A 22,885-nucleotide genomic window follows, 5' to 3' on the forward strand; every position below is an offset into this window, starting at 1 on the left:
GCCGGGAAGGAGAAGAGGGAGGGTTCACCTTCCTCGGCCCGGACGTGACGCGTTCAGCGGCCGCCGCCGGACGGCCCCACGTGGTGGTGCGAGAGCATCGCGGAGCGGGTTCTGCACACCCGGGCGGCCTCTCCGGGCCCGACATGAACCCCTTCGCCTGGTACCCGCCGCCCCCGCCGGGGCTGCCTCCGCCGGGCATCCCCCCACCCTTCTTCTGCCCGCCGCCCTCCTGGGACACGAGCTTCTGGGCTGCCCCTGTGCCCTACCCCCCGCCCGGCCGCTACCCGCCGCCCGACGGCACCTACGCGTCCGCCGACACTTACTCGCAGCCCTCCGAGTCCTACTCGCAGCCCGCCGACAGCTACCCGCCCGCTGAGAGCTACTCGGATCCCGCCCAGAGCATCCCTCCCGCCGAGAGCTACTCCCAGCCTGCCGAGAGCTATCCGCAGCCTGCCCAGAACTTCTCGCAGCCCGAGGGCTACCCGCCGGCTCAGAGCTACCCGCAGCCCGAGAGCTTCCTTCCCCCTCATAGCTACAGCTCGCCTGCCGCCTGGTTCCCGCCGGCCTACGGGCCGCGACCGCCGGGCCCGCACGCTGGTGAGGGGCAGGGGCAGGGCAGAAGCCGTCTCTCGGGGCTGTGGGCTCCTTCCCATCCCACGCAGGAAGGGGCCCCGGGGCTGTCCTGAACCCTTGGGGCTGCAGGATTCTCCTCCAAGCATGTTGGTCATGCAGCCCTCCCTTATCTCTTCCCTAAATCCTTCTCTGTCGCCCACCGAGGTAGAAGGGGGGTGTTTTACCAGGTATATGTGTGAATGGCTCATCTCTTTTTTTCTCTGTTCTGAAGGTGGAAATGGTAATTTCTCCCAGAAACGGCAGGGCAAGCAAGCGCCTGCATTTAGTAAACATGGTCCAGAAGAAAGTAACAAGCCGAAGGTATGGAGTGGGGTCCTCAGTGCAAGAGGGACGTGTACGTGTTGGCATGGGCCCAGGGGAAGGCCACGAAAATGATTAGGGGGTCGAGCACCTCTCCTGTGAAGGCTGAGAGAGCTGGGGTTTTTCAGCCGGGAGAAGAGAAGGCTTTAGGTAGAACCCTGGAGCATCCTTTCAGTACTTTAAGGGAACTTACGAGAAAAACCGGAACAGGCTTCATAGTACAGGCTGTAGTGGTAGAGCAAGGAGTAATGGTTTTAAGCTGAAGCAGAGTAGATTTAGACTGGACATGAGGAAGACTTTTTTTATTATGAAGGGGATGAGATAATGGCACACATTGCCCAGAGAAGCTGTGACTGGCCTGTCTCTGGAAGTGTTGAAGGCCAGATTGAATGGGGCTTCCAGCAGCCTGATCTAATCATAGATTGTCCCTGCCCATGGTGGGGGGGTTGGAACGAGATGATCTTGGAAGGTTCCTTCCCACCCAAACCTTGCTGTGATGGTGTCAGTTTTATGGGACTTGTTCCAAGGCACTATAGAGATCCCGTTCTCCTGTCTGAGGTGCTTGCCCTTAGAAAAGAGCAAACCTGTGACAGTCTGTAACTCTGGAAAGATACATGTCAACCAAATTCTTATACCAGTTTATGTTGCCCTACTGTGGTGATGCCCAACTGCCTAAATTACACTGGTGCTCTGTTACCTGGTCAAGAGCAGCCAGCCAGGTGACACTGATGTGTGTAGTGGGAGAAGGCAGGGTCTGTGCTGCCCTCTGCACTTGTACCTGTTATGGGAGAACAGTCATGGTATGTCTTGGTAGGGAAGACACATGGGGCTTTAGCCTAAATCTCACGGCCCTCGTGAAGTCCGTGCCAGCGCACTGGTGTGTTTGCAGAAGCAATAATTGATTGAAAGGTGGTAGTGGGAAGAGCTGAGTGCAGGGCACTTTGTTTAGAAGATAAGTAATTGGAACTTAACTTTCATATTATGTTAGCTTGTCTTTGAAACTTTTGAAACACGTAACTGCTTTATTTAACAAAAATACTAATATTGTTTCATGACTAGCTAAGCACAGGAATATCTTGTAACTGCAATCCTGAGATTATTTCTTCTTCTTTTTTTTTTTTTTTTTCAGACCAGAAAGAAAAAAGAGCCAGTTTTCTCTCATTACTGTGATACCTGTGACCGTGGCTATAAAAACCAGGAGAAGTATGATGAACACATTTCACAGCATAAACAGGTTAATGAGTTTGGCTTCTTTTATTCACACTTTGATTTTTTTTTCCTTTGTGCCTGACAAACAGCTGTAGTCACTTTTTGAACAGAAGACATAGGAATGAGATTCCAGAGCTTTGTCAAGTGTTAGTGGGGTTTTTTTTTTATGATTGCTGTATGTAGGGAGGCTTCAGATGTATTTTTGGTTTTATTACTAAAGCCTTTTAAACTGTTTTTCTTATGAAGTATTACTAAGTCATAGGAATTAATTCATTGACACCACTATAGCATGTACAGTTTTTTGTGTGGAAACATTTAAAAAATTTCCTTTATTGAAAATTATCAAAATTTGCAAGTGTCAAAAATTTAAATTGAGGAGTCTTGCAAATTTTTATCTTAGGTAAACTTCACTTTCTCTTCAGTTATCAGATACATTGCCTACACTGGTTATTCTAAAATCAGATGAAATTTAAAAGTACATTATCCCTGCTTGCTGTTTTTACAATCACCTTTGTTAGCAAACAGGGTAACTTACACAGCCTGTGCAAAAAACTACAGGCAACTGGTGCTGAGTTTATTTGAAGTGTGCTCAAAAGCTTGTTTCTAATTTGTGTAAATTGGTGTGTTTTAAGTTCACCCTCTTATCTTGCAGTGCTCAGAAGAAGGTTGCAATTTCAGTGCCCATGAGAAGATTGTTCAGATACACTGGAAGAATGTAGGTAACCCTCTGGGCCCAAAATAGGAGTCTCTGCCATCTTTCCCATAGCCCCTTTTCTTGTTCTTCAGTGGTTTCCTTTCATTCATCTGGAAAGGAAATGTATTACCTCTGAGGAGAAACTGTTTCAAGAGAATATTGTGAATGAAAATTTGTTAAATACTATGGAGTTTTCTTAATGGATTCATTTTATCATCTCTGTGTACAGTCTCACCACTTTTGGAGATGAAAACAGTGTGATACCACTATACCTGACATACTGATGTTTTCTTTTTTAACTCGTGTTTTTATTTTAAAACACCTGTGAAATATTTTTTCCTTAGGCACATGCACCTGGTGCTAAAAGAATAAAATTAGATAGTCCAGAAGAGATTGCTAGATGGAGAGAAGAAAGAAAAAGGTAAGACTTGTGGTCTGTGGATTTGTTTTGCTGTATTTTCCCTGTGGGAGCATGAGATGACAGCTGAAGGGCAGGAGCAGCACATAACTTGCTGTTTCTACCGTTCCATTGACCCTGGAAAACTCCTGCAGCAGTGATCTGTGTCAGAATGCATGAGCCAGGGGAGTGTGAGCTGCAGAGATTATAATAATTTAAAAGATTATAATAGAAGGCAAGGTATCAGCTGAGAAGGAAGCAGTTTTTCCAGATGCCTGATGTGGTATCCCAGGTTAGGTGAATGTCTCATTCCTTTTAGCCTCACCACGGATCTCATTTTAGGTCAGAAATGTTTGTGTGGTGGCTTTTAATAGCTTAAAAATCTGGGACTATTGTACTGACTATAATTGTAATGCTGGGTGCACATTTCCCCAGCTTAAGTTGTCCCAGTAGACCACTCCAGGGAGTTTTCCTAATTTTTAAGGGCTTTCTGTGTTGCTTGATGCTTTTCTAATGAAAGATAACAGAAACCATGAATGATTCTGTTCTTGAGTAGTCTAACTTAACATTGTATGCAGGGTGCAAAGTAAAATTCTCCTATAAACAGTATTTCTCACTGTTTCTTATCCTGTGATGTAACAGGGTGTAACTTTTATCTTGACCAGGATTGAAGTATTTAGCTTCCAGATTTGTTTTTTTTTTTTTCCTTCAGAGTTCAATGGATTAAAATCCACACTTAACCAGCAGGAGAAAGATGCTGCAGGCTTTCCTCACTTTTTAGAATATAGTCTTGCAAGTGATCAGTGCATAAGTTTCATTTCCACAAGCAAGAATGCTGTGTGCAGAATGGGAGGTGATATAAATTTAATTTTGAGATCAGTGGTGATGAGCTAGGGCAGTGAGCTAGTCACGTGGAATTTTTTTATTGAAAATAAAACCCAGTGGTCTGATGGAATCTTACTGATGTATCCACCTTGCATCCATGCATAAGGCAATGTTAATGTGTTCTTGCTTTGAACTTCACTTCCCTTAATACATCTTTACACTGGTTTTGTTGAAAAAAAAAAAAAGGAATTTATTGTAGAATTTTTTTAACTGCTTCCCACCCATTTTTTCCTATATGGAGAAGCAAAATTTCTCCCTGTTAATTTCATTCTTGGAGGTTTCAGTTTTCCTTTGGATGTGGTTTCAGCTTTTTCTGCAAATTTCCGAAAGGCAAAGGGAAATCTTAGCACTATGTCAGCACATCACAGCAGTCAACTGTTGCACCTTCTGTTCTTTTTTTACAAATGAAAATAATCCATAGGTTCTTTTAAAAAAAAGCTTTTTTTGATAGAGAAACAAGATATTATTTTCTCCCATTATTTAAAATGCCATCATTAACCAGACAGAAATTGGTCGTGATCTCTGCAAGTATAAGTTTGGTGTTAGATTAGGCAAGTTTTGGTGCTAGATTAGTTCTCCTTCCAAGGTTTCCTTTTATTCAAAAGATGCTTAAGGGCTTGTTTTTTATTTGCTTTCAGTCTACATATTACTGTTGTGGTTTTTTGGTGACCTAATTTTCTAACAGTAGCTCCAAGGAAGAAGATCCATACTCGTATGCAGTCTCTGGGATATAGGCTTTGCTACTCATTTTCAACTTTTCATACACTTCTGTGTATTGGGAAGCATTCAGGAGAGTTCCTGTCTAGCAGCTGATGCTGAGGTTTAAGTGTTGAAATGATGTTTAAGGTGTATAGGTCAGTAGGTGCTCTACTAGAACATTAGGGAAGTGGGAATTGAATGTAAAATTATGGATATTGTTTGTGTGGGGAGTGGATGCTGCAAATCACAGTGGCCTTTATCTACATTTAATTGTAAGGGTGATGCTCTGCCTGAGATGGTTTCTCTGGGCTTCTGAAGGATCTCGTGTTGGTTTTATAGGTGAATATGATTTGGCTGCAATACAGCATTGCTGCAAGCCTTTGCTCTCTGCAGCACAGTAAAATCAAGGGACATAAAGTCGTGCGGTCACAGGCAGCAGCCAGAAAGGGTGGAATGGGATTCGGACTGTCTGAGCCAAGGCCGCTAGATGGAGTAGTGCCTCATCTTGGTACTTCAAGCCTTCTGTGGGCATCCTATTTAGCCTTGATGGATGGGTGTAGAATGACTACCTGGGTGGCTTTTGTTATTCTTTGTGCAGCAAGGAAGCTCTATGAGCATCCTTGTTTTTTTAATTAAAAAAAAAAAAAACAAAAAGGGGATGGGAGGCAGGCAGAGAGAGAAAGCCAGCTGGAACTTTTGTGCAGCATTAATTGGGTCACCAGCAAAGCATCAGTTTAGTACTGAAGGTCTGTTGTTGACTCACAGTAAACACTGCATTGTACAGAAAAGAGGGACACCAGAGGGAGTCTGAGCTATTAAGCAGTTTTGGTTTACGGTGACAGGAAAAAATCTTTTTCTTTCTAGAAGCTCCAATCAGAGCTAAGAATGCATCTTTTTAGGTCATTAATAGTTTGTTCCTAATTAGGTTGCAGTGATTTAATATGTGTGTTTCCGTGCTGCATCCTGTCTTGCTTGTTCTTTCAGCCGTTATAAATAATTACTTGCAGAGTTAAGATTTTTCTTCTTAATTAGCTGCTGTGTTGCTCAATTGTGTATCCTGCTTAAAATCTTCAAGAAAGTGCTTGTGTTTAAAGTGCAGCCTTATTCTCATAGAGGAAAGAGGAGGAGGAGAGCTGGTGAGGGGTATCTCTGGATGAAGCATGCTGGATTGGAATGCCGTTTTCCTGTTGAACCTGCTGAGCCAAGAAATCTAATTAAGTAAAGAGCAATAGAGATGAAATTCCATGGGATCTCAGGGTTTCCCTGTGTTTTGCAGACAGATGGTTGTGAAGTCTGACATCAACTTTTCTTGTTTTGATTTGTCCTGTCCCTTTCAAGTGTTGAGAAATGTGCTGTCTTCAGCCTATTTTTTCTTTAACATGAGCTTAAAGAGAATTATCTGCAGTGCATTTCCTTAATGTGTCAGAATGAGGTATTGCTGTCTTCCCTACTCCACAAGTGAGATCTGGGTCCTGCCAGCCCATCTGTTTCTCACCAGCATTTCTTGAGCAATGGTTATTAGTAAGAATGTGGCAAGGCTGCTTTAGTGTTAAAGTGAATCATTAAATTTACTTTTGCTTAGCTCCTAATATAACATTGGGGGATTTTCTTGAGCTTGTGTGTTGCTTGTAAAATCTCCCCTTTCTGCCCTGCTTTCTTTATTCTCTTGGCATTGGTTTGTTCAGATAGGAATTGTCTGTTGTATTGCCTTGCAATACGTCTCACAGGCTGAGCATGTGCTTTGTGCTTGAAGTCCAGTACTGGTAAACACACCACTTCTAATTAATTTGTGGTTTTCTAGTTGCATAATGATAATCCTAGAGTAGTTTGGAATCCTTCCTGGTGTTGTGTTCATAGTAGTGAAGAATGTGACATGGAAAATAATTTCTTGTAATTTGGTGAAGGTAGAGGAGACAAAGCAAAGTAGAAGGGATGTGTCAACAGATCAAGGTAAACGTAGATACAATAAAGTTTACTCTGATCTGCTGGGATAGATCAGCAATGAAACTGCCTCAGCTAACATATGGTTAAATCAGATGTGGGAAAGTTCAGCCAAGATTTTACCAGCGCTGTTGGGTCATTTTTGTTCCCTTTGGGCTATCCATGTCTCCTTTGCTGTTGGCTGTGCATACGCAATTAAGACCAGCTCAAGAAATTTTTGAGGCATTTTGCTCACAGTGTTGTTCCTATTAAAATGATGAACTTGTGTAGCTCTTGACTCAGGAATTCATTGTATAAACTCCTATAGAAACAGGTCTCTTTTCTGTTAGATGTTGGCAAAGCTCTATTTTTTCACTGCTTGCTAAGAGCGGCTTTACTCCAATGTTTATTGAGAGCAAGATAAAGTATGCTGGCCTATAAAAAAATGCATGGCTCTGGCTAGTGTGCTCATTTATTGAGAAACAAATCTATTCACTAAGACACACGTGTTATTGATTAGGCTCAGTGTTACTGTTCCCTGTCTCTAGAAGCTTTAGGGTATCCTTTACCTGCATGTCTCACTTTGTTGGGATATATTTAGTATACTCAGCCTGAAAAGCAGTTTTCTGATATTATCAATTTATTTTGAAGAGCTTTGGGTTGTAGAAGTGTGTACTGTTGGGACCTGCAGCTGCTATGAAAGAGAGATGGCTTCTCGGGCTCTACTGGCTTTATGAAGTCTGCTGTGCCAGACCATCACATCCTGGTTTAACTCTCCCTTTTGCAATAAGTTGCTTAGGTTTGTAAAGCCCTGTGGGGACTGATGAAGCTCTTTGTATTCAAGCTCTGACAAGTTGTTTGCAAGGCATAAGTGCTGGGGTACTTCTGCTTCAGTGGTGTTTGTAGGTAACATTTTAGGAACATCATTTTCTTAGGAAAGGAGGAGGGCTTGCCATCTTACAAGGGTGCAAACCCAAGTCAGCTCTTGGGGTTTAAGCATATGGCCTTTTATGTGGAGGGACTCAGTCAGTAAAGGCATGAGGTAAAGGCAGTGAGTAAAATGCCATTTAACATTTGAGAAGAGATGGAAAAGATAAACACAGCCACTACAGATGCCTTCAGATGTGCTTCTGCAGGCGTACTGGGACTTGTGACTTGAGCTCTCGCCAGCTGTCAGTTACTGCCTGTGTCAGCTGGAAGGGTGGTTTAGGAGAAATCTGTCAGTGTTGGCAGTTAAATGGAACTGAAAGCCTTGCTGCAGTCCATTACGGTGGCTCGTGGAGGGAGTGGTAACTCACAGGAATGAAAGTGGGAGGCATTCATGTCTCAAATCATGTTGAGAGAGCGTGTCTGAATATGTCCTTAATCAGCATAAATGCTGGAGCATTTGAAGACTCCTTTGCTCTAGTATTTAGGGTCTTGCCTTACATTTGAAACACCCTCCCCCCTGCAATCTCTACAATAAACTTGGGGAATTTTTGAGCATAACTACTTGCTTTATGACTTGCTGTCCTCCTGGGGGCCTTTGTGTTCGAAGGAAAGCACCTTCTCCTAAAACTGCAGCGCACAGGGGTCTTTGTCAATGCACAGCTTTTGAGATGAAAGAGTTCATTACACATTTGCTGTGTGCTGGGAGTGTTGTAACATGGATGAACAAATCTAACCAACAGGGAGGAGCAGAGGTAAAACATCACATCCCTGTGCTCGCTTGAGCTGTATGGCAGATTTCTGGGAGAAATCCAAAGAAAATAGATGTTGACAGCTCATGTTCAAGCCTTCTCTTAAAGGGGACTAGTTCTATAGTGTGTTTAGGTTTGTCTTGTGGAAAAAGCTTCTCTTTTTCCCTTGGTATGTGTTTGAAGCTGTCTTGAATCAATGTGACACTTAGCATTCATGCTGTAATATGGGGGAAATGCATGTGATAAGATTAAATATTTAAAGAAAGATACGTGTCTATTTTGATAGCTATTTTTAGTTGGAAGCTGTTCTATGTTTCTCTTTACTCCATTTTAATAGACATCAAATATTTATTCTTTGTGTTTCTATCCAGAAGCTGGGGGAACATGTGCATGTGTTTCTCATTTACCACCTTTATCTCAAAGCACTGGCGTTTAGCTAACTACTGTTTGCAGAGCAAGTAGTGTAGCCATTACATTTTTGGGCTTTGATGGTAAAAAGCCTTGCTGCCCAGGCTCTGCGTGTTAGAACCAGCGAAGCATTTGTCTGGAGGGAAGGATGTTGAGGGAGGTGGGGAATGGAAGAGATGGGATGGGTTGGGAGATGGTTGTAACAGTAGATTTCTTTTCATCTGCATGATCTGGCAATTTTTCTTGAACCTGGAATTAAAAAGGGGCAGTAATTCTGGTGAACTTGAGGTCAGTGTGCGAGCACAATGCTAAATATTGCTCAAGAAGGAACTTGTGTGCTTTTCCCTGTCACATTAAGGAATCTTGTGCACCCAGAAGCTGTTTGTATAACCTTTTTATTTTTTTCAGTTTACAAGAACTCAGCAGTTAGTTTGGTATAGGCATGCCATTCAAATAATCCAATTGAAGCGCCATAGAAATAATATAGGAGGGGTAAATAATGTTGTTATGTGTTGGGGCATAGAGAGGGTCCATGACTATAAGCAAACTGTTTGTCTGTACCTTGCTTGGTGGTTTGGTAAATCTAAGAATGCTAATGTGATATATTTTTTAATTATTGTTTTGTTTTGTTCATTGCATCTGGATATGTAAGCCAAAATGCACTCAGGTTTCTTTTCCTCACTAATGCTTTTTAAGAAAGAAACAGTCTGTTCAACTTCTTTGAAAATTTTTTAAAATCTGTAATGTTTATAGAGGAAACTGTTTTGGTAAAGGGGGAATTGAGAAACTACAGTGAATCCTTTAAGAGACAGTGAAACTATTTTTTTTTTCCTTCTAGAAATTTTCCTACTTTGGCAAACATTGAAAGGAAGAAGGAAATGCAGACACAGAAGGAAGAAAGGGGAGAAGTGCTGACTACCCAGCAGTTTGGGTAAGTGTTTTGAAGCAAGCTTGTTGCTTTCCTCCCACTGAGCTCAAAAGTATGCTCTCTTACTGTGGTCCCCCAGCACTTGCTGCTTCCACTGTATACAGAATCTGGCTGCCCTTTAAGAGAGGACAGGCCATTTGACAAACTGGTGATGTAATATTCTTTCGTTTACTTCATAGTGCTCCAAAGTCCACTTCAGTTAAATGAAACAATAACTGCATGAAAAATCTGGTATTGTGGCTTGTTTGAGAAAAGCACTTTCTAGTGGCCATTCATTAGATCAGCATAGCCTTGGTCTCTGAAGAAGTAGTAATAGGGGAAAAAGTCATGCAACATAATGATTCCACAGGATTTAATCCCTTATTACCTGAAAATGGCCAACAGAGATTTTATTCTTACTCTCTCTCCTTTCTGATGATAAATCAGTAGCCAAGTGAAGAGGGGAAAAAGATAAAGATGATGGAGGGCAGAAAAAAGAAGCAGCACTACTTAAGTTATAACGAAAACTATAAGAAAATAAAGTTAAATCTATCTGCTACCATTGTTCTGAGCTAGTGCTTACTCGTCTTGGATTTTTATCTGTTCACTGCCTTATAAATTATTTTCTAGCATGGTTTTGTTCTTCTCTCTCAGTTTCATTGTTAGGTGGAACCAGCTAACTTCATTAGCTCTGCTTTAGGACCTGTGGGAAGATTGTTTTTAAAAAAAAAGATGTTAGAATGAGCCACACTCCTAAAATATCATTTGTTTGAACTAGAGTGACTGAGCTGGAAGGCAGGAGCAGACTCAGTCCTGAGGGGCTCTTGATAAATGCCATTTTCTGCTGCATGGAAGTGCAGCTGGGGTTTGCCTAGCTTTTTGTGTAGGGGATGACAGCAAACAAAATAAAACTTGCAAACTTGCACCATGGTAAAATGGCTGAGTTAGTGCAGAATAAGAAGTTAGTGCAATTTATTAAATGTGGGCAGTGCTAATTACCTTATTGCAGCATGTTCTTCAGAAGATCCAGCACTTGCCTGCCCCCACTCAACCAGTTGCCCTTCATGCCTGAAAGGAAAGGTTTATAGAAGACTGAAGTAAAACTTCCTTTAAAGGATATAAAGTTGCAGGAGTACTTTGCACCGAAGGAACCAAACCTGGGCATTGAAACTAAAGATGCAAACATATATATCGTATATGTATAACATATATATTGTGACATTTCTTTGTCACAGTAACAAAAACTGTTTGGTGTCTACAGGTTTTATTTGCTAACATTAGTGGCTGTGAGTCAGATGCATCAAGTAGCCTTAAATGTCCCTCAGCAATTCCATGCTGTTGCATTTGTTAGTAGGTTTATATCTGGAAAACTGTTTGGAAAACTGTTTGGAAAAAAAAAGCCCTCAAAATTCTTTGCTTCTGCGTAGCAACTTTTTGTTCTAGTTCATTCTAGAAATCTCTTCTTTTTCTTCCTCCCTCCCCGTAGCGCTTTAGACTTGGTGAGCTGTCCATAATCTGTCGTTTCTGCTTTGTAGCAGTAAAGATTCTGGAATTGGTGCTTATCTGGCAAATTTACTGATGTGTGAGGAAAAAATAGAATGCAGCTTGTTCCCTGCAAGCTGTACTATTAAAGCAAATGGCTAAGTAAGATTTAGAAAGATTAACACTTCCATGGTGCTTTCCATTTGTGGTTGTCTGAAGTGCTTTGCAACTCCTAAGTCTCAGCATCCCTGTGTGTGAGATCAGAGATGCAGAAGGACCGCTTTGGAAGCCTGTCTGGTGTCTCACAGCACCTGAGTAATAGTGCACAGCTTCCATGCCCTCTGAATGGAGAGTGAAGAGTAGGATGTCTTCCACAAGGGAACAGCAGAAAGCAGATACCAGGCTGATATTTGCTGGGACGTGTTTTTGACCTTGAGGTTTCTCTCTGGGTGTTTGAGGCCCCAGAGAATTTAGAAAGTTGTTTTTAACCCTTGGTCAAGGACAACAGCTTTAATTAAGCCTGTATTTGCTCAATGTCTTCTAGGCTGTACAACATGCTGAATTTAGAGTGTGGTTGGACAAATTCAGAAATGCAGTTTTCTCTCTTGTTGGAGTTGAATCATAGAAGATAATATTAGCCTTCTTTTGTGGGTGAGGGACTGATGCACAGGAAGGCGGTGGCTTGCCACTTGTACCACAGGAGCACTGTAGTAGGTGATGCCATCAGGGATGAGCAATCAGTGTTAGACGCTGTTGTGAAGTGACTGGAGAATGAAATTAAATATGTTTTGTTGTGATATAAAGTAATTTTGAGTGCTATGACTGGCCTTGTTCTCCACTAAAGGACTTGATAAAGCCAGAAAAGCATGGAAGAGAGGAATGCTGGTAACAGGAACATTTCTGAACAAACAAAGTAGTGGGTGGCTTGAAAGGGCTGTGTGATGGAGGCCTAGAAAGATTGCATAGGTGGAAGAGGTGAATAAAGTGTAATTATACACTGATTCTTGTAACTCAAGAAGGATGGGTTACTAAATGACTTGTTTAGACTTCAGAATGAAGACAAACAAAAAGAAGTCCTTTGTCACAAAATAGTAACACCTTGCTGCAAGATTTTAGCAATGCCAGACATGAAGACAGCATCCCATGTGAGGGATAATAGGACCTCAGCCATGCTGTAGGTGAGGCTGAGGCAGGGAGGACTGATCAAAACAAACCCTGGGGCTCATTCAGGACAGGAGATCTCGTGTAGTTTTTGCTGTTGTAAGGTACTGATGGTTACAGTCCTGTTTTGCTGAATTAAGTTTCTGTTGCTTGGAAATATTTTCAGAAAGCTTCAGCTGTCCCTTCTATCTTTGCTTTTCTCTCTTGGTCACATTTATTCTAGTATCTGTACAATTCAACCAGAGTTTGTTAAGCTTTCCAGGTATCTTCCTGTCAACATGTGTTTACAGGATAACCTGGAAGATAACAGAGCTGTGAACGATAAGTGGAACCAGCATGCTGTGCTCTTCCAATATTTCAGGACTTGTTATTTTGTTACAAGTTTTAAAAAATGCATTATCCTGATGGACGTTTCTTTTATTCCTTTTTCTTGGAGTGGAAAAGATGAATGGCATGTTGGTTGGAGGCGGGAGTAGGTAGTCATTGCAGCTGATGGTGTCAGATGGCTAAATGGATTTGGTGCAGCAAGATGCTTCTCAGAGCTGTAACTAGAAAAAAGCAGTGAAAGAATGTTTATAGTAGATGCTTTCCTTTTAACTTCATGTTGCCTTTGTTTTGAATGACTTTAATGCTTAAGTGAAGAGAGTATTTGTTGACTTTGTTATCTGAAATGAAAACACCATATCCTCACGCTGCAGGTTATTGAGGAACTTTCTTTAGCCCATGTACCCTTGGCCTTGTTGAAAACTAAAAAGTCATGAGCTTCAAACTGTTCATTCAGTTCCTGCTTTGTCCCATTGCCCTGCCCGAGATGAGGTGTGACTGAATTTATGGTCTGTCACGTCGTGTTAGCTGAGCTGGTATAACTCCTGGTATCATTCTGTGTTGCTGAACCTTAAACAAGGGCCTGAGCCGTTTGGTTACATCAGTTGTTTTTACTCTCATAGTTTATCATCTGTATGAGCTTTCTGTTTCTATTCTCCAGCAAAATGAAGGGGATGTGGAAACCTCCAGAAAATGGAGAGGCTCCTGGGCATCAACGAAGACACAGAAGAAGGCAATGGCGGCCATTCTGGAAGAAATTTAGGAAAAATGGCGGCGATTATCAAGGACCTAGAACTCAAAATGAAGCCAATGGACCAGAAAACAGCACATGTGAAAAGGAACATGAAGAGCAAAATGCTTTGGCAGGCCAAGCGTATGAGAAAGACGTGGACCCTCTTGGTCTTCTGGCAAATGGTGATGTTGGTAAGATGAAGGAACTTGGAGAAGCTTTATTTTAAATGGTTGTTTTAAGTTTAGATGCTGATACTTTATGCTTGCTAGTCACTATTTTGGAAGTCTGACATGAAGTTTGTGTGCAGCGTTGCATGTTCTGATGTAAATATTGTACAGTAGTCTAAAGGCCATGCAGCACCAACCTAGGTTGCTAAATTAACATGAGAGATAAGAAAGTATTTATAAAACCAGAAGGAGAATGAAGTACTTCAACAGCCAAATTATTTTTAAAGACTCTTAAATAGCCTTTGTGGTTTTGAAAACAACAGTATTTAGAAAGTGAAAACAAATGGATTTCCTTTTATGAGTTAAGTGAATTACTTAAAATGTCAGTATTTTACTTTTAATTCTGTTCTTTGCTGTATTATTGTTCTTGATATTCTCCATATGTGTCTGTTTTCTGAAGTATTCCTGCTTAGTTTTTTCTGGGTTTCGTTTTTTGTTGGGTTTTTATTTTGTGAGCACGTCTTGTTTCCTCATGCTGGCAGCAACATAAATTCTTCAGATCTAACTATTTATAATATAGTCAGCAGTGATGCAGTACTCCTAGAATATGGCATGTAAGCTGACTTATACTCTGGCTATTTTTAGCAACAAGGGTAGAATGCATTCCCTGGAAAGATGTCTGATGCTGAGTTTTTCCTCTTGAAAACATAATCTTCAATTAGTGAGAACAAGTACTCAGCATCCTTATGCAATTTGTTTACTCCATTAATCTTTGCGTGTTGGGAAATTTAAGTATGCTTAAATATCTCTGTATTTCTCTGCAGCATGTGTGTTTTACTTAATGACAAAAGGTCTAATTATGCCAAAGTACAGCTAGTGACCTCTATTGTAGTAGGTAGAAAAGGAATGTAGTACCCCTTAATTACACAATATTAAAGCTAGTTGCAACTTTTTATACAATTGAGAGATATAGCCAGAACAAATAATAACAAACACAATATAACTAAGTAGAGTTAAAAATAATCAGCCCAAATCTATTATTTTACTGTATAGGTGCATCTTTTTGATTCTCCTTTTTTTTTTTTTTTTTTTTTTAAATTTCCCTTGATTGGCTTCTAAATCCTTCTCCTCCATGTCAGAACTAAACCCATCAGGACTTCGAAATGTATTATGAAATCCTCTCTCTCTTTACCTGCACTTAATAACAAAACTTATATTTGGTATGCAAAGAAGGAAGCAGCAAGCTCAGCTTTCTGCTGAGCTTCAGGAAACTTTTTGTTTCAGTAACTTTGCTAGTAGGGTTATAAACCAGTGGAGGCACCAGTTTGGCACCACCTATCTGCAGAGGGTAGACAAATCTGGGGGGTTTTCTCTAAGTCCACAGCACCGGTGAGCAATAGTGCCCAACATCAGGTGTGTGTGGTGCTGAGACGGGGATTAGGCAGCAAGGCTGGCTGTTGGCAGGATTGTTGGGAAAAATCCCTCTTGCCTTTTCTTTCCCTGCAGAATCTGACAAGGATGAGGCAGCTGAGGAAGATGGGAGACTGGGAACGACAGTTGTCCCCAGGCAGGTGACCTCTGCCCTTAGCGCGCTGTCAGTCAACTATGGCAGCGCATCCGACAGTGAGCCCGAAGGTGTGTAGAAACAATGTCTGCCCTTCTCTCCCCTTCCACCCTGTGTCACACTGCAATGACGGGGACTGCAAGCAGGACCGTGGCTTTTTTTGCTGTCCTTCTCTCAGCAGCATGTCTTGGGTTGAGAGATGGGGGCATAAAATATCTTTGATTAAGTTGTGCGTCATCAAATTTCCCAAGCCTTTTCTCCCCTAGTTGGGGGAAAATAAGGAACCTGTTTTCAGTCTTGGTTCAAATCATGTTTGAATATTGCCAGGAAAAACCTGTTATTGTCACTCCATGAACTAATTTCCACATCCTTAAGGGCTTTTCCCATAGAAGGCTGCTGGGTGTTGCAGTTGGACTTGAACGCTCTTACTTGGATTTTGTGCTTCTCTGAGTGTATGCATCAGTGTGTGGCGAGGAATTGCTGCTGCTGCTTGTTTTTGCAAATATTTACTAAGCCTTACTTGCCCTGGGTGGCCTACCCAAAGTTAGAGAGCATCTAGCAGACAGTGAATTGAACTTGGGCATCCTCTCCCCTAAGTGTATCATGATTTTCTCAGCAGCCAAGTTTGCAGCAAGCTATAATATGAAGCATGGTACTTCTTAAGTGATAAGAAGGCAGAGGTTTGAAAATCTCGATCAGGTGTTATTCCTTTTATTTTTCTTTTTGTGCTGTAGAATTGAAGTACCTTGTTTTCCTTTCTGTGAATGTTTAGAGATTATTCTTTGTATTTAAAAAGAAAACCCAAGCCAAACAAAACCCTCCCTTCTTCCAGGTAAACCTTGAACATCTTCACACCAGGTTGTGTGAGCAAGAATAGTACTAATGAACTGCCAGTGCATGGGGATATGAGCATGTTGAAGAGGCTTTTAAGTTTGAGATGAAAGTGTGTTCTTTTTCTTTAAGAAATCCCTGTCAAGACTGCAACAAAAGCTGAGAAGAACCAGGCTGTGCTCAGAAATACGCCTCAAACTACTCCTGCTCCTCAGAGTCGGAAACCAAATCAAAACCGCCCAGAATGTGCAGGCACAACGTTAAGGAGCTCGAATTCAAATGCACGTGCCCCCAGAGGGCCTGATAAGCGGGGCAGGAAAACATTACCTCGCCTTCCCAAGCGCCGTCCAACTCTGCTGGAAATGGTAAGAGGCTAAAATAATGCCTCCTGTGCAAGAGTAGAACTGTTTGTGAATGTTTCTCCTCTTCCCTGCGGGAAGTAAGAGCAGTCTGTTAGCACAGGGACTGGCTTAAGAATAGTAAAGTGAGCATTTCACTTGGAGGAGGTGAAGATGCTTTAATAGACAAATAGAAATGCCCTGGCATGCATTCAGGTAACAACTCACTTTGGTAAGCAAGAGATGACAGCTGAATCACGTGTCTGAAATGAGCTGCACGAGGAACAAACCCTTTGTTCCTCTCTCTTCCCTTCCACGTGGCGATATCCAGTAGGTTTGGGTTGTATGTAATCCCAGCAGCCATAATCTAATCTTTTTGCTCCCAGCTTTGCTGTTCAGCCGCCTTCCTCTGCTGGAAGACCGCACAGTACTTTTTGCGCATGCAAAGAAATCTTGTTGAGAAGTGTGTTGGTGACTTAAAATACAGAACGGTGTTTAGCTGCAACCTGTTTGCAGCAGGGTTTCTTTTGTGGGCATGTTTTGATCAATCTGAGGAAGGGACAGCACCTTGAAGAGCAGCAGGTTGGTGTCTCAGAAGGGTAGAAGGAGGTTTGTTGGGGTGAGTCCAGGATATTCCCAGTAGCAGTGCAGAGCAACCCATTGGACCACAAACCTTGGTGTCTTTTCTTTAGAAAGCTCTGACAAAACCTTGGAGCTTTTTTTGTATTTATTGCTCAAAAGCAGTACTACTCTTGTGATTCTATAAATGGCATAAAGCTCCTCCATCAAGGGAAAACTTGCAGTGGGCAAAACACAGGAGAAAGCAGAGTGCCCTGACATCAGAGCTCTGAAATAGCGCAGGATGTTTCAGCAAGAGATACCTGATAAGGTATGTCCCAAGCTGCTGATGTGGGAAAAATCCCTTGGTAGTCTTTTCGGCACATAGTACCATTGCTGCCAAGAATTAAAGTTCCTAGTGACTGAAAAGGAAGTGTTTGTCCCTTGTGTAGCTCCCTAAGCATGCAGTTGCCTTTATCACTCGCTCTTCAAAGTTTTTGGTGATCAAAGCAGTGACGACTCTGGAAGAAAGTCAGATGAAGTCCCACATACTGAGAGAAGCTGGCAGTACATAGGGAACCTGAGTTTAAGCTTGCCAGTATAGTCCATTTCTAAAATTACATTTTAGTGAGGTTTTTTTACCTTTTCAAATTACTCAGAGTTGTTATTAAAGAATGTGTACTGTGGCTGTGAATCAGGAGGGCCTGAGGTTTGCAGGTAGGCTTCCACTCTCATTAGAAATGGTTAGTGTGCAAAAACCTTGAGAGGGAACAAGGTTGAAATTTTACAAAATGGATCCAGAAAGGGCATTAGAATGCTAAAAAAGGTTGTTGTATCAATGATGCTTTAAAAAAAAACCAAAAGGGAGGTAGGAGAATAGCTGCAGGTATCTCTTGGCAGTCATTCAGCAGTGAGCTTGGGCACTACTAAAACATGTTTATTGTGGACATGCAAACACTAATGTGTATTTAGTCATTCTCTGTGCTGACAAAATCAAAAGCTTGTGTACTGTCACTCCACTGATACCCATCCCTGCATTAAAAAATGAAATACAAAGACACAGTCTTTGATAGGGTAATTTCTGCGGCCCTGCTGGGCCCTAATTTGGCCATTTGGGAATTCACCGGTTTCTCCCAGACAAACAAAGAGAACATCACTCTGTCCCTTGTCTGCCCTGAAGTACATCTCCTAGTTCATATGGAAGGTTCCAGAAGGCTCATTTTAGGAGTTAGCTGCTTGTAACACCTCTTAGCAACTGATCTAAGTAGAAATATTCAGACTTAAAAATGGCTGGTTAAACCACTGTTGAAACTTGTAACAACAAAAAAAGCTTCTTGGTGACATTACTAGCCAAGCTTAGCCAAATCTCCTGCAGTATGTAATACAGCTCTACTGCAACTGATCAGGAAGTTACAAATTTAGCCTCTTGGCTCAGATTTTGTTTGTTCATACTATTAGTTCTGCTGACACTCACAATGAAAAAGGTTCATTCGGCTCTCTGGCTGATAGGTTTCTTTTTCCTACTACCAAAGTGAACTTCAGTGAGGTTGAAGTCAATGAGGAAGGCCTCTAGCACATTGATTAAGCTACTAGAATTAGGTTGGTATATGTATTATAGCCCAGACCAGTTACTGCTGTTTAAATCCATGGTCTGGTACCTGCTGAAAGATGTCCTTTCCTTGTATTTATCTTTTACTCGTAGGGGGTTTAAATTAAAAACGCATGGGATATGAAATTGCAGATACAGTGTAACTCAAAAAGTGTGAAAACTTGTAATAGACCTGCTACCCTGATGTACTGGAATGCATGGCTTGGTATTACACTCTGTGATATGAGAGCATCGTTGTCTCTGGTATGGCAGTCTCCAGCCCCTTGTGTCCAGGACCTGTGTGAGAGACCCAACTGTTTAACTTGAAAGATGTTGGAAATCCCTGAGTAGATCGGTATATGTTGCTATGCTTGTATCAGCTACAGAGCAGTAGAAGGAAATGTGCATCATCTTCTCTTTTTTCTAATTTCCAGTTACTGGCCCAGGACATCCGTCACGAAAGGAATGTGATTTTGCAGTGTGTTCGATACCTCGTCAGAAATAACATGTTTGGACTTCATCTTGAAACAGAACCACAGGCTCAAGCAGAAACTGAACAGTCCTCTACACCTACAGCAGAGCCTTCTGTGGAAAAACCCGATGACTCTAATTGTTCTTGTAGCTCTGACCTTCAGTTAGAAGGAGGACAAGAAGATGCATTATTAATAATCCAGGGTGAGAAAGAACCTGTGGATCAGACTTCACAGATGGCTCAGTTGGCAGATGAGGACACGTGGGAAACCCCATCAATTCAGTGTGAAGGAGCACCATAGAGGATGTCTGTTTTGGACAGTAAAGGCTCACATTTTCTACTCAACTGATGCTTTTTGAAAGACATCAGTGTAAGAAAAAAATCATTAAAGTACATAGTGAGAGCTGTTAAAACCACTTTCCTAATCTGTTCTGCCCTAGGTGGCCATTTCCTTGGAAAACGTTGAGCAATTCCATACGCACATGGCAGAAAGGCAGCAGTGGCACAGGGTATGACCTTCCCTAGAGTAGATGCAGATCCCTGCTCTTGAGCTTCAGAGTTCTGAGTGTCTTGCCTTCTTATGAAGCGTGTGTGATTCCATCCCCAGAGCCAAGTAGGATGGATTTTCTTCATGTGAAGTCATGGTCCGGTGTTTGTGGAGTATCTTGAGCGTCCAGAAGTATTTCAGTGTATTTTCAAAATGGCAATTCAGTGCACACATGGTTTCATTTCAGATGTTATAAGATATATCCAATATAAATCTAATATAGCCAGTGTAAAATATGGAAGATATAACTGACCTGTCTCAAAAAGTATTGCTTGTACCAGGAGCCTCTGCCTCCCTGAATTAAATTAATTGAGCAGAGAAATGGAAATGAGGGTGCAGTTTTATTTATTAAAAAAATAAAACAAAAACCCCCCAAAACCAAAAAAATGATAACTGCTTGCATCAGTGCTGGGTTGCTGATTGAGATCAGGTACCCAATATTGAGCTTTAACTTCTATTACAGTTATTGCCTGACAAATTAACTCCTGGAGCAAACCCTCAATATCATTATCAAAGTTTAGAAAGCTTACCAGGAGTTACTGGTTACCTTTTGCATATACATTGGGAATTTATTGGTTGGCCTTCTTGAAGAATGCCTTGGTACATTGTTATTGTGCTCCCACAGCACTCGGCGATTGGTTTTCTTCATGGGTTTGTGCTTACATCCATAGTGTTGTGAGCACTAAAAAAGAAGCATCAGCCAAGGTTTACAGACAAATTTAGTCTTTTGATTATATTGTGCATTTGCTTGTCAGAATGCTTCTTATCAAGGGCAGGTGTTAGTTTGTGGCATTGACACTGAAAACACACCACCAAGATAATCTATTCTCAAAACCCCCATTTCAGAACCTGATCTTAGTCTTTTAGTCATGGTTAAATGTTGCCATTAACTCTCAGGGACTGGCTTTATTTTCTTTTTCTTTGGTAGAAGTCTAGCCTTCCATTCCACCACCTGAAATAGGGATACTCACATGGGGTTTTTTATTGCCTAATAGCTATATTTTCTTTCCTTTAGTTCCTTGACTTGTGCCACACGTCTCATTTGTGGAGTATAGGAAACAAGAAGTAGTTGAAAATTCTATCCTGCTGCTCCGCTATTTATAACTACAACTGCATATTGTGTTTGTAATGCACTGTCTAAATTTATGGAATTGTATAAATACCAACACCCTTGTAAAAGTTGTGTGTCTCAAGGATATATGTGCAGAATAGAAGCAGTGATCATAAACATTTATATTTCCAAGGCAGATGATTCATTCTTCCCATGATGATCTCACGAGTCATCTCAATCTCGCTGACTTGCCTCTGGCTCTTACAGTTTTACTGCAATGAAAATACCAACGAAGAGCACTCAGCCACGGAGATCTGGCACTCGAGCAGAGCCTGGTTTCAGAGTGGAGTGGTACCAGTGCTGTTGAAAGCATAAGTAACAGCTGCACGAAGAGAAATGGATGTCTTAAATTTGCTATTAAATTGCACTTTAAACAACCCTGTGTCGTATCAAGGTGATGGCAGAGCTTTCTTTGACTGTACCCTTTGACTTTGTGTTTAAAAAGACAGAACCTTTACCAAGAATTCTTTATACTGTTGTCACTATGACTTAAGAATATTAAACTTTCATACAAAACCAAAAACTTTGTCAGAAAAAAAATCTTTTTAGAAGTCTGTTTCATATAAATAGAAAGAGGTAGGTTTCTTTATAGGGAGATCAGTATGTGGCATAAACCAGAAGTTTTAACCTAGGACTTGTTGCGTACATGAAGAACAGCTATTTTTCTCATAACAAGCCATTTCTGCCAACTCATATAGCAGCCATGTGGGGACAGACACTGCAGTGATGTCAAACCCTGAATTGCAGTCTTGGTCAATGGTAGGAGGTCTCTGTCCTTTCCTCATCCTCCACTTTTCTTTTTGTGTTCTTCCAGACCATGTTCAGACTTCACAGATCCCTTCCTGCTCATCAAGGATGCGCTTTCTTAGTACTTTGGATTCAGCCTGTGTATAGGAAAGGTGCCATAATGACCTTCTCTGGTACTCTCAAATGCCTGCAGGCTTTTCTGGTCCCTGCAGTTTTATGTGCTCTGGGTTAGCAGAGGTGAGTTTTGTTCACTCAAATAAAATAACCTCTCTCTGTCTGTAAGAAGAGCCTGTTGTTTCTGGCATGCTGCTGGAGCCAGTGCTTTGTGTAGCTTTTAGCTTTCTCATTGTCTTGATTTGGGGTGGTAGTTTCTTGCAGTTTTTTTTTTTTTTTTTTGCAGTGTTATTAAGAAAAAAAGAATCCTACTGCTCAGTCTTTGTGACTCACTTTAGATAAAAATATTTCAGTGACAACCTTCACACTTCTGAAATTTTATTTTTTCTCTTTCTTCTTTTATAATTTAGCTACTGAAAATGTAGTTGTAGGCGTCTAGTTTAAATTCAGTTCCCTTGAGCTTTGCTGGTTTTTGTTTGTTTTAAACCCATTTCACCTACTGAGCTAGAAGAGTGGGGAGAGGGAAGAAAAAAATCAAGACTACTCATTTGTGGAGGTGCAGCTTAGGCAATTTAGGCTTGCCTGTGAACAAAATCCTTTGTGCTACAGCACAGCTGCTCCTGGGAGGGTAAGGGAAACAAGTGGTGTGTGCATTTCTAATCTCTGTGACTCCTTGGTCAGTGAGGGCTTTTGCGACTGATTTTACATGTTGATGTTGCAGTCCTTGCACTGAAAGCACAGGAGAGGGGGTGGTTTGATTAGCCCTGCCCCAAAGGGAGCTGCTGTCCCTGCTGCCAACACTCTGTGGTCCTCTGTGTCTCAACTGGGTGTCCCCCGTGTTTCCCCCTGCTCCTGTGACTGCTAATCCAAGTCATGTGGTGTGGTCATTATTCAGAATGACAGTCGTGCAGTCCTAGCAGATCTTAGATGTTTGAAAAATGTTGAGGAATAAACACAGGCTCTTTGGGCTGGCTGTTCTGTCAAAGGCGGAGGTCTGCACTGGAATGCTGCACTCCCCGAGCTGTCTATCCAGCATACTGCATCATTCTGACTAACTGTGAAAGCACAAGACAATTGGAGAAAGTTCATGAGGACTGGAAAGAAAACAAGTATCAGTTCAGGAGAATCTCAGGCCCTACAGGCTCATCAGCTTCACCTTGACCCCACTGAAGGTGGAACATATGAGCCTAGAAACTATTTCCAGACGTAGTAAAGACAGTAATAGAATGGTTTGGGTTGGAAGGGGCCTTAAAATCTTCTGTTTCCAACCTTCTGCCATGAGCAGGAACATCTTCCAGTAGACCACATTGCTCAGAGCCCCATCCAACCTGGCCTTGAACACTTCCAGGGATGGAGCATCCACAGCTCTTCTGTGCAAACTACTCTAATGCATACCACCCTCACAGTAAAGAATTTT

The 22,885-nt window shown here is 41.7% G+C and overlaps 1 protein-coding gene across 1 annotated transcript; it reads left to right on the top strand.

The window, feature by feature from the left end:
• Positions 1–2: 2 nt before the first annotated feature.
• NUFIP1 (nuclear FMR1 interacting protein 1) lies at positions 3–21,071 on the top strand (the record flags this gene model as incomplete). Its single annotated transcript, XM_038143682.1, has 10 exons — positions 3–597; positions 845–933; positions 2,063–2,167; positions 2,795–2,857; positions 3,181–3,257; positions 9,663–9,755; positions 13,360–13,622; positions 15,105–15,233; positions 16,126–16,358; positions 18,912–21,071. Coding segments are annotated over 10 exons (1,986 nt in total), but the record flags the coding sequence as incomplete, so codon positions are not given.
• Between the last annotated feature and the right edge of the window lie 1,814 nt (positions 21,072–22,885).

The sequence above is a fragment of the Motacilla alba genome, chromosome 1 (assembly GCF_015832195.1).
Source record: "Motacilla alba alba isolate MOTALB_02 chromosome 1, Motacilla_alba_V1.0_pri, whole genome shotgun sequence".
NCBI lineage: Eukaryota > Metazoa > Chordata > Aves > Passeriformes > Motacillidae > Motacilla > Motacilla alba.